This window comes from Physella acuta, unplaced genomic scaffold (genome assembly GCF_028476545.2).
Source record: "Physella acuta isolate Inbredline_101_S28 unplaced genomic scaffold, ASM2847654v3 ptg000617l, whole genome shotgun sequence".
Taxonomy (NCBI): domain Eukaryota; kingdom Metazoa; phylum Mollusca; class Gastropoda; family Physidae; genus Physella; species Physella acuta.
Window position 1 is genome coordinate 23,631 of NW_026732136.1, and position 12,293 is coordinate 35,923.

Below are 12,293 nucleotides of genomic sequence, written 5' to 3' on the forward strand. Positions count from 1 at the left end.
TCCAAAATCTTTTAAACACATAGTTTATAGATGTCTAGTAACCTATACCGACGGCCCCGAAAAAATAGCCCCGTCAAATAGACCCTCTCAAAAGGGCCAGCTACAAAATGTTAATGGACCCCGTCATGTAGACTACCGACAAATACGCTCCCAAGGTCTCCAGTCACTTAGCTTTCCAACTAAGCTCCGGTCATTTGGCTCTCTGCTATAGGGTTACCTGTAATAAGGGGTCATCCATAAATGACGTCACGCTTTTTTTTGACGATTTTTACCTCCCCCCCCCCCTCCCCTCCGTCACACGTCGTCACAAAAAGCCAGACCCCCCCCTAAAATGACGTCACACCTCAGCTTACAACCCCCCCCCCCCCTCAAAATTGCAGTTGAATTTTTTTTAAACATCGATATTTTTCCAAAATCTTGTCTAAACTATTACAATTTATTAAAACAGTTATCTAAAACGCAAAATAACGTCTAAAATTCGTTTTCTAGCATTGCTTTTTTATAATGCAAAAATGTGACGTCGCAACATCTGACCCCCCCCCCTCCCCCTCATCACACATCGTCACAAAATTACGGACCCCCCTCCCCCCTACGAGTGTGACGTCATTTATGGATGACCCCTAAGGCTCCTAATAAAATGGCTCCCGAAACTATTATTATAGAGATTATGACTCCCGACAAAAGGACTCCCTTAATACTGCTCCTTACATTAAGTCGCCCGGTGAAATGGTCATTTGAACGGGGGGGGGGGGGGGTATTCGTCGGGAGCTTTTTTTTTTCTAAAGCCAAAATGTCGGGAGCCTTATTTTCTTGCAACAAGCAGTCGCGATGTCCTTTTGGTGAGAGCTTTTTATGTCGGAAGTCCTTTAGTCTTAGTTCTATTGTCGGGGCTATTTGATGTGTCGGTGTTGTTTTGTTACGAGCAATTTTTAAGTCGCACTAAAATCCACATAATATGATTAACCAGAGGTAGTCCATTTAAATGTCCCACTCCTAAAAGAGTACAGGGGATTTTTCGGATCCTGACTTTGTGATAAAGTGCGTTATTTTTAAATTTTGATGTATTTTTGAAAATAATTTTAAAACTTATCTTTTGAAATTTTTAGAGCTGTAATGATGTCGGATTTTTTAAAAGATTAATTCAAATATAGGCATAAGTGTTAAAAGATACGTGAGGTCCGACTGGCAAGGTAACGTGTGGATCATTTATATCGGCACCTTTTTCAATGTACGGAAAATATTTTTTTTCTTGTATTTTACATAAATTTTAATAAAGTTTATTTAAATTTAATTTAGTAATACAATAACAAAATAAAGCAGAATGACTAAGTATCGTGTCATTTTGAGATCCATAAGAATTTAAAATTCCATTTTAAATATCAATGTCTTCGCGAGACGTCAAAATGGCCCCGTCAAAACAACTCCGACAAAGCAGCTACAACAAATGATCCAGTCAAAGTAGCCCCGTCAAAAGGGCCCCGACATATAGGCTCCCGGCAAATGGGCTCCCGACATTTAGGCTCCCGACAAATAGACTCACGACCTATTGGCTCCCGTCGAATCGGCTCCAGGCATATTGTCTCCCGATTAATAAATCGAATGACTACGACTTTCGACATAACCATTTTGTTCAACCAACCATCGCACAAAGTTCGACCTCCACTACCACTAATAATCTCTTTTAAAAGTCTAGTGAACAACTTTTTTCAAGAACTAACAGCAATTCATAAAAAATCGAGCTCACCAATCACCAATTTAAAAATCACCAATTTAAAAAATGTTGATGTTTTATTTAAAAACCGCGAAGAAAGGTTGTTTGGATGCGACATAAATTTAAAATGTGTGATGTAGGCCTACATGATGTTTAAAGGATAAAAGACGTTTTGTTTAGATAATCTACAAGCATACGGAAGATGGATTTTTCTCCCAACACACTGAGTTGGAACAGCACACAACCGACTTTTGATGGAAGTCATAGCTAGAAGACCTTTAAATTAAATAAGAAAACTACCTTTTTATACTTGATAAAATAATTTTAAAATAAGACCTGCCAAACAAGAGCTGCATGGTTGTATCATTTAAGGATGGCTAAGCTAACTGAAGTCAATTTATGAAGGGGTCCCACTGGCAGGTGTAATATTCATTGAGGTCGTTTCGCCAGGCGACCTGGTCTCTAGGGAAGCCATATTGAAAGGGACCCTTTTGTCGGGAGCCTAAATGACGGGAGCCTATTTGTCGGGATCGTAATGACTCGAGCCCTCTTGTCGGGAGCCTATATGACTGGAGCCTATTTGTCGGGAGCCGATATGACGAGAGCCCATCAGTGTTTCTTCCAGACTTTTTTCTCCGGGGGGAGGGGGCGTTTGATATTTGGGGGGGGGGGGCAGTCGACACTTTTCGGGGGGGGGGGCGGACACTAGTAAAAGTGTATGTTTACTATATAAATTCCATCTCGTTCGGGGGGTGGTAGACTTTCTTCAGGAGGGGGGGGGGGGGGCTCCGAAGAGATGCTAGAAAGAAATTCTGGAGGCCATTTGACGGGGTACATTTGTCGCCGGCCTTTTAGACAGGGTCGATTTGACGGGGCTCTTATGTAAGAGCCGTTTTGTCGGATTCGTTTTGACGGGGCCGTTTCGTCACTGGCCGTATCGAAGCCGCGTGTATGTGGCCCCTGGCTGATGGTTTGAGAAGCCAGTTTAATTATTAGGCCTATTATTTTTAATTTTATTAGGCCTATTAGGTGCCTATTATTATTAATTTTTACATATCTAGAAACCAAAGCCCGCAAAATGTTATTTTTATCTGGAAACATTTTTCTCCACAGAACATAACAATGTTTATAACAAATCCTGTGAAAATATCGCTTTAGAAGTTTATAATTAGAATCTAATAATATTAGTAAAAAAATTAGTAGATCTAGTAGATCTAATAGATTATAGTAGGCCTAACTGTACATGTATTAAGATTATTATATAGATTCTAGGTCTAGTCTCTAGACTAGATCTAGATCTTAAGAGTTAAGAAATCAAAATCAGTCTAGATCTAGAGATGATCTAGATCTAGACTAGTCACTAGATTCTATTTCTAGATCTACTAAAATCTAACTAAAAATAATAAAATAAGTAGGCCCTAACCTAATAAATTTATAATATTAATTAAACAGATCAAATAAAGTATTAAAATTTAAAAATAGTCTAAAGAAATAGTAAAAAATAGTCTATTTTTTATTTACGAAAGTGAAAGGGAAGGCTAGACCTAGATCTATGCTACCCACGGTGGTAATAAATTTTAATAAATTAAGTTTATTTATATAGTAATACAATCACAAAATAAAGCAGAATGAATAAGTATCAGATTTAGACTTTAGAGTAGCTTCTATAAAGTTCTAAGCCTTTTTTTTGGGGGGGGGGGGGGAATTAGACGTTCTACCATGGGGGAGGGGCGGATAGAAGAGAAACTCTTCACGCAAAACACTTATATTACATTCGACACATAATTTAGGCCGTAATGTCAGTATTTTTATTATGAGGTATCGATGACGTCATTTCTTTGAGGAGGGGGGAGGGGTCGGCATAGACGTTCTAACGGGAGTGGGGCTTTGCCAATGAGATGCATGAAAGAAACTCTTCACACAAAACACTTTAAAGATTAGACACATTAATTAGGCCGTAATGTCAGTGTTTTTATTATAGAGTATTGATGACGTCATTTCTTTTGAGGGGGGGGGGGGGCGGCATAAACATTCTTTCTGGGGGGTAGGGCTTTGCCCCTTACCCGAAGATTTGCATGAAAGAACCTCTGCACGCAAATCACTTTTAAAATTAGACAAAATTGGCTTTTTAATTAAATGTTTACTTGAGAATCAATGATGTCATATTACTCTCTGGCTTTAGACTATTTTCTACTATATTCTCCATATGACGTCACGTTTTGTTTTTTTAATTACTATGCATGTTTTTACTCTGCTTATGTTTTCTCAATAGCGTTCTTGACAGATAGATAGATAGATAAATACATAGACAGCGAAACTATTATTATAGATAGTGGCCTAAGTTCCTATAGGCTATAAACTTATACACTACTATATTATAACTACAGTACCACCCAGTACGCCCAAGGGCGTGGTGTATAAAAGCCTTGAGCGTATGTTAATCACTCTCTGTAATTGTGAAGTAGAACACACTTCTGCAACCGCCCAGTTGTTAGGGACGTAGCAGGGCGCTCTCGGGAGCCCCCAGTTATGCTACCTCATTATATGTCGTGTGCCACAGTGTCAATATTGTAGTTGTAGGGTGCTCCTTAATAGTAGCGCAGTCGCCATTGTCCTCATAGGGGATAGACCGGGGCGCCATCGGATGTGCCTGACTTTATTTAGTGAAGGACTATAATACACATCTTATCCATAGTCTATCTCACATTTTTAAATGAACGTAGCTACAACAGCGCCCAGGGGTAATGCTGGCATGCCTAATCCCACCCTACCAGACAGCTGCCCATACGAAATTGAATTTATTCAATTTGGAGTATTTTCATCAATTCCCCAAAGTTTCATGGCGATTGGATGAAAGGTGTAGCAATGCATAAAAGACAGACAGACAAACACACATACATTTCTTTATATATATATATATATATATATATATATATATATATATATATATATATATATATATATATATATATATATATATATATATATATGTTACGGTCAAAGCCCGAAGTCGGCCAATGCTAGGATTGGCCGGCCAATCCGCGCATTGGCCAATATCGCCTCCCATAGGTCGGTCAAAGTCCGAAACTTTGCTTGATTTCGGCCAAAGTCTGAAATTGCTCTTGATTTCGGCCTTTGGCCGGCCAGTCTGCGGACTGGCCATGGTGGACCGGCCAAAGTCTTAATTAGAAGATCATCTGGCTAGGGACGACAGGCCAAAGTCCGAATTAGAAGATCATGAGCAGATTTTGGGTTTTTTTTTCTGCCGTAATGATAATGAAATTAAGTCTTTATTGATTATTAATTAAAGTAAATGACAGAAACATTCAAATTTTTTATAGTACTATATAGCTGCTTGTTATTTTTACACTTGCAGCGATTTGTTGTGCACTTAGTTGTGCAATTGCAGCGAGTGTAGCCTTGCCCCCGAGTCAATGATTGTGAAGATGCGATGGTTCGTAGTGAATTTTCCTCAGTGCCAACTGACGACAATAAGAGCAGTTTTTCGTGAAGAATTGAAAACTCACTTCTAGCATACAGTTGTTTTAGAACACCATGTTCCGTTCCTAATTTGTAGAAACCGCCCTCGACGCTCATGACAACTGCAATCACGCTTCGGGGATCACCGTGACCTCTGTCAACATCTGGAAAACGGATGCGTACATTGTCACCCACCTCACCATCTTTAAATTTTGTATTTGATGTTTTAAGCATCTTAGCACCTTGAGTTTGCAAGCCAGTATGAGCTGCTGATCTGTGTTCCATGATATCTTGTTTGTTGTGACACAATCTGCAGGTAATGTTCCCTCCGTACCCTTCGTCTGCTTCATTGGGTATTCCACGAATAGCATGGACATCGTTGCCACAGGATCCACAAGAATGGGCTGCACTACAGTGTTTTTCACAAACTATACAGAATCTGTTGGCCACATTATTGTCACGCAACTGGTCTGGGCTTTCCGCCACGGCAGCAGATGTGTTAGCTGAGGATGTTGTTGCGTTTATGGCAACCTCCATTTCTTGTTCAATGTTCTCAAGATCTTCCTCAGTAACTATTTTATCGAGAGCCCATATATGGAAACTAACATGGATTTACATTTTTTTTTTACTTTGACAGCCATCTGCTATGTCTGTCTCATGGTCTGACGGCCCTTTTGATCCATGTCGCCTTGCATATAGAATGCTATACAAACAAGAGCTAAACAATATGTTACTCTCAATGAAAATGCACCCAGAATAATGAAAATGCGATCACAACTTAGTCTAGATAGAACATTGGCCAGGACATCCCGGCCAGTGCGCGCATTGGCCGGCCAATGTACAAAATACGCTGTCAAGTTTTAGCGCTTCGGACTTTGGCCAGTACGTCCTGGCCAGTGCGCGCATTGGCCGGCCAATGTACGAAATACGATCTTAGTGCTAAGTTCTTCGGGCTTTGGCCAAGAGAGCCGGCCAATGCGCAGATTGGCCGGCCAATCCGCGCTTTGGCCGCACTTCGGGCTTTGACAGTAACATATATATATATATATATATATATATATATCAATATATAGAGAGATATTTAGGCTATATAGTATATATACATATATAGGCATCCCTTCCTCCCTGCATGGGTATGGGCTGCTAAACAAAGAGTCCTCTGTCTTGTGCCATTTTCTCAACCTGACTCCAGGTCAAGACTCTTTTTGCACTTTCCTTGAGAGGCTCCACCTCAATTCCAGCCTGGTGATATTGGTTGGCAGTCTGCACAGTGTGTGTCATACCCAACTCCATCTTCTTTTTCCTAATTTCTTTTACAGTGGCAAATTGCCTTGTTATTTTCCATGTGAATGTTGGCCAGCAGATACTGAGTATTTGTCTGATATATATATATATATATATATATATATATATATATATATATATATATATATATATATATATATATATATATATATATATATATATATATATATATATATATATATATATATATATATATATATATAGTAGGCCTACATTTTTAAAAGCATTGAGATTTTCAAAAGTCTATAGGTAGACTAAAATCATGTAATTGCAAGATTATATTCATTTTCTAGTCAATAATTCTTCCTGTGCACAATGCAGTTGAGTGGCTGCCTGAATCCCTAGCTTCTGTGGAGAAACAAACTTATGAGGGACCAATAGAACTGAGTGTTTATGATGATGCTAGTTCTGTAAGTATAAAAGTTTATTCATTTATGTTTAGAAAATGTAGTTTGTAATTATTTTTTAGAAAAAAAAGCTGTTTAAAATAACTAACTTAATTCTGACTATTTTATTAACTCTAGTAAAATAAAAATTAAATAAAAGCTTGTAAAAACAAGTCAAGATTCCTCTTAAGGCCTAGCGATGTATTGGGCAGATGAAGTACAGTTCATGTTTTTTGGCCTCTGCATATGAAGGGATGGTGTGATCAGCTGTTACCTTTACTTTCTCCAATGTAAGTCAGGTACCTATCAGAGCTGGGTGGTCTCAGGGATGTTCTACAGTCACAAGTCAGAACAAAGATCTGAACTTGAATCATTTGGGCTAGCAGCCACTCTTTTATTACTAGGCTGGACCCTAAATTTCTAAATGGAACCAGATTCTTTAGTTATGACAAAAGATAGGTTTCAGGGTCAATGAAATATTACTACTATTAATACCATCAATTCAGATAAAGTGATGTGGTTGAGGGCAGAGTAATGGTTATCCTCATAAACGAGGATTGATTTCTGTCACCAGAAATGGTTGAATTTTACTATACTTGCACATCTCTGCATGAAGTAAAATAATAAAAGAGATATCTTAAGATCATTTAGAACTTGTGGAGAATGTAAGATTAATAACTTATTAACTATATCTGTGTTTTAAATAACCATGTGATGTAATATCTACCAAATTTTTATTTTTGAGTACAATGAATCTTATTAACAGGATGGAAGTAAAAATGTCCTTGATAACTGGTGGAGAAACCTAGAAAACACTCACTTGACACTAGTAGTATCTGGCCATGTCGGCTCTGCTTATGGTGGTAATTACATTTAAACTGCATGAATTTACTAACCTTCACCTAAAAGAGCAGTAATTTGTATAAAATATTTTAGTAACCTGTAACTTTTTTATCCCACCAGTCATTCGCTTTGTGAAACCTTTATATTCATTCTACAAGCTTTTTTTAAAAAAATGTAATACTTTTTTAAAAACCTTGTTTTTTTTTCTTTAACCTTAATTTTATTATCTAAATATTTCTTTGTGCCTGTGTGTATAAGAGGCTTTGGTGATAATTTGTTTTTTCAGTTGGTTATGCTAAGAACAAAGCTATATCTCAAAGCTCTGGGGAATACTTCTGTTTTTTAGATGCAGTTAGTAAACTTTCTCAATATCTTTTTGTCTGGCAATCAAAATAATAATAATAAAAAATAGTTTGATTTTGCTTGTCCTGATGTTGAAATATTTATATTCCATCATTAATTTCAACCATTAATTTTAGGCACATATAAAATTAAGATAAAATATGTCAGTTTTTTTCATTTTTGTGTTTATTAAACTTTTGTTTTAATTTAAAAATCAGGATGATGTAATGCATGAAGACAGAATAAAAGAGCAGATTAATGTTGCTTTGATTCATCCAGAGGCTGTAAGTTTGCATGTTTACAAAAATGTATTAACTATCTCTTTTGTTTTAGTTTTGCAAGCCATAAATAAAGTGTTATCCTTTTTCTAGATAGTTGGGTGTCAGTTTCACAGAAAGCCCTCTGAATCCACTTTACGCTATACACAGTGGGCTAATGGCCTTACTAGTGATCAGCTATACACACAGGTAAATATACTGTTTCATTTAATCATAAAGGTGCTTACTCTAATGAAGTCCTGATTCTAAAATTTAAATGTGAGCCATGACCTGTTACTTAAATGTAAATTTTTAAAAATAGAAAAGTGCTAAGAGTAATTTCAAGACTAGTAAAAGAACAGATAAAATAAGCTTCGGTGAATGCTCTGTGTCTCCATAAAATTTTCTAGTTGATTCAGCTTCCCTCTCCTAAGTGTAAGCTTGATGGACAAAGAACAACCTTGGAACTTAAGGTTTATAATATATACACAAACAAATGTATAATTCATTAAAGAAACAAAATCTATTTGTATAAAATATGTCAATATAACAAATCTTCCACAAAAATACAATGACATAGTTATTTGTTTTTAAGTCATCTAAAATAATGAAAGTGTCTTTTTTAATAGGCTTATCTATCTCATGGACCTACTGTGATTATGCCAACTTGGTTTTGTCATCGAAATGTTGTTAATAAAGTTGGTGGATTTGATGAAGGTGGGAAGGTAACAAGTTTTAAGTAAAAAGATTTAAGTATTGATTAACACTAACACTAATGGTACCTTATCATTTAAATTTAAAACAAAGCATATAACTTGTATAGTGTTTGTAGGCTTAAAATGCAGTTTCGGTGATGTCGGTGAATGGTGAATTGAGTTTTATTTAAATTCTTCTTCTTTATTCTGCAGGGAACACCTGAAGATTTAATTTTTTTTTACAAACATTTGGAACTGGGTGGAGAAATCATAAGAGTGGAGAAAGATTTACTCATGTATAGATACCACCCACAAGCTACAACATTTTCTATATCTGAGTAGGCTGAGGTCTTTATTGGGAGATATTTTTTGTTTAATTAATATGTTGTTAGCTCGTTCGTCAATTCAGTTCCAGGAAAATTAATTTTTATTATCTATAATTCTAGAAAAACAATTTGGGAACTTCGAGTCAGATTTTTAGAAAAACAGGTGCTAGACAAGTATCAATCATTTTCAATTTGGAATGCTGGGAAACAAGGACGAAAGTTTTATCGCTCTCTCTCCACAAATAACAAAAGAAAAGTAAGATATGTTTTGGACACTGTGCTTATAGTTTTATTTTTACAGATTTTTAATAGACAATCTTTTGTGTTTAAACAAGCCTGAATGTTTTGTATTTATAAAATGAATATTAAAAAGTAATTAAAAACTAGTGCATGTTTACTGTAACATCTAGTTGGTCTTTAACTTATTATTGGTAATGAGCAGCAAAGCCAGCTGGACAACAGGCACAAAAAAGAAATAATACATACATATATAAAAATAATTTTTTGTTTCCCTTTCCAAGTAACTCCTCTTGTCCTTGCTGTTTCCCTTGACTAACGCAACTTAGCCAATTATTATATTGGACTAAAATGTACTATTGTTTTATTTCAGGTTTCTATGTTTTGTGATGTTGATGTAAAGAAGCTTACTAAAAATTATTACATCTATGAAGAAAGTAAGGTTAGAAAAATATTATTACATCTATGAAGAAAGTAAGGTTAGAAAAATATTAAACTATCCTTGTAAAAACAAGCATAACCAATCTAAAAGTTACTTATGTAGGATACATAAGAATTTGCATAGCTTGGGTTGCTTAATCAGTAATATGTAAGTAGATTCTCTATTGTTCAATTTTGTTAGAACTAACATCAATAATACAATTGAGCTAATAAATATTTTGTTAAGGCTAAATAACTGTAAGATAGATATTTGCATTACTATGCTTCATCAATTAAAAAATGCCAAATAAATATGTTTACATTTTTTTTAACAGGAAGTGCCAAAACCTAAGGTACCAATAGTCCATTTTACACAAGTGAAACTTCCTGTTATTTTATGTGTGAAGCTGGTTAGTATTTAGATCTACAGATTTTAACTTATTATTATTAAATGACATTGCTTTATTAATCTAAATTTGCTACTTCAGCTTTTGAATAATGATTAGAAATGTGATATTAATGTACATACATATCACTTTATTGTAGACCTAAATGTGTTATATGATAATTTATAAGACAAATTTTAATGGATGCCAGCGAGAAAAGTCTCAAAGGTATTTGAGAGGCCCATAAATTAATTTAAAAATCATGCATGGCGTAGTTACAATTAATTTGGTTATAAAATCCTGTCTCTCTGGGTTTTTTCGGACTTTACTTAAGATTGGATGTATTTGATGTTTTTAATATTTTCGGTAACTGAATAAAAAAAAAAAAAGCAAAAACAATTTGGTTTCCACGTTTAATGGCGACATAAACAATGGCATCCTGCTATTCAATAGGCCGCCATAAATTTTATTGTACATATTGAAAGCTAAAAAAAGAAAAACTAGGTCATGGGGTTTAAATTTGCATTGCTATTTAAAAACTTGATCTGCAAAGTTTTGTAAACAAAAAGACTATAAAGTGGGGCTGTCAGAAATCGATCACGGAGTTCCTGTACAGCCAATCAATGTTTGTCTTACGAAAGTGAAACATCGGGTTATAACTTAGGCTTGATGAAAATAAATAGCTTTAAATTCAACAAATTTTCGAGTTCTATGGGATCTGCAACTTTTATAGCATGGATTCTAAAAATATTAAATTTCTGAATTAATTTTAGGCTTAAGTTTTTATTTTTTATTATTTTTACGGTCCTAAATCTAAAAAAGCACATTTTTATTCCATGTCAACAACATTACGGAAGGATTCTCGTCAACTCGCTGGTGTCCATTACATAAGAAAGAAATATTTATCATCATGTATTCTTCAATGCAAAATATCTGTTACTGACTTTTCTTTATTTAGCAGAAGAATTATTTTGTACACATTATTGTTATTTAACAATTAAACCTTCACTGCTTTACAGTATTAGTTTGTATAGAATTCAATTTTAAATAACTGATACTTTGTACATTTCAGAATTTATCTGGAAATTTTGAACAGAATCTGAAAAGTTTACGTCTAAAAGAAGGCAGAGATTATATTCATTTTAATTAGCTTATCTTATTAAAGCCAATTTAAAAGCTACTTTGTTTTTAAAGTTATTATTTAATGTTTTTGTGCTCTTTTCTTTGTCTAATGGATTTTAAAGTTTCTCAAAATTTTCTTAAAATGCAGATAGTCACTGCTTACGTTTATTTATAATATATATTTCACAGTTCATTAATTAAAATTACTCTTACACTTGAAATTATACTTTAAATGTTTTTAAATATTTAAAGTTATTTTAATGTTAGAATTTTAAAGTTAGATTTACCCTGAATTATTCTTAACATACTAATTTAATTCTCCAGTTTAAAGAGAATAACAATATTTTTAAATGCTGTTAAAGTATGTCGTCAATTTTCAATGGTTTCAGCTTATTCAGGTCAAATACAGCAAACTGCAGTGATGTAATTATTACATTTAAAATATACTGATTGGTGAATTTATAAATAATCTTCATACCCAGCCATCTTCTCTTGATGTTATTTGGTATCCATCAGAGCAGAGTGGACTCAAGGCCTGGGATTACCTAGGGAATAATATTTCCTTTTTAGTTTTTAGCAACTGAGCTTTTTTTCCCCACTAAATATGACTAGCTAGATTAATAAGCTATCCTCATTTTTGACACCAGAGAAAGTTAAAAGAAATGTATAAATTGCCTAGTCTGTTAGATTTATATTTAATATAATATAAGCAAATAGAAACTACTTAGATTCTAGTTATGAGAAAATTGGATAACAATAAATAATGATTACTAAAATTAAGTT

General features: G+C 34.6%; 1 protein-coding gene across 1 annotated transcript; it reads left to right on the top strand.

Annotated features, from left to right (window-relative positions):
• Window positions 1-3,176: 3,176 nt before the first annotated feature.
• LOC131947970 (UDP-GlcNAc:betaGal beta-1,3-N-acetylglucosaminyltransferase-like protein 1) lies at window positions 3,177-11,568 on the top strand. The gene is made up of 12 exons (XM_059309390.1): window positions 3,177-3,278; window positions 6,790-6,906; window positions 7,649-7,745; window positions 8,012-8,076; window positions 8,286-8,351; window positions 8,439-8,534; window positions 8,954-9,049; window positions 9,233-9,357; window positions 9,466-9,601; window positions 9,956-10,024; window positions 10,338-10,412; window positions 11,461-11,568. Exons 1-12 carry the CDS (start codon window positions 3,264-3,266, stop codon window positions 11,536-11,538), a joined length of 1,035 nt encoding a protein of 344 aa, XP_059165373.1. The 5' UTR covers window positions 3,177-3,263; the 3' UTR covers window positions 11,539-11,568.
• Window positions 11,569-12,293: the final 725 nt, after the last annotated feature.

What these genes read in the sequence shown, in the direction of transcription:
- LOC131947970 (XM_059309390.1), top strand. An exon ending in ACAACATTTTCTATATCTGA is followed by an intron (nt 9,358 to 9,465) that starts GTAGGCTGAGGT and finishes CTATAATTCTAG; the next exon opens with AAAAACAATTTGGGAACTTC. An exon ending in ACATCTATGAAGAAAGTAAG is followed by an intron (nt 10,025 to 10,337) that starts GTTAGAAAAATA and finishes TTTTTTTAACAG; the next exon opens with GAAGTGCCAAAACCTAAGGT.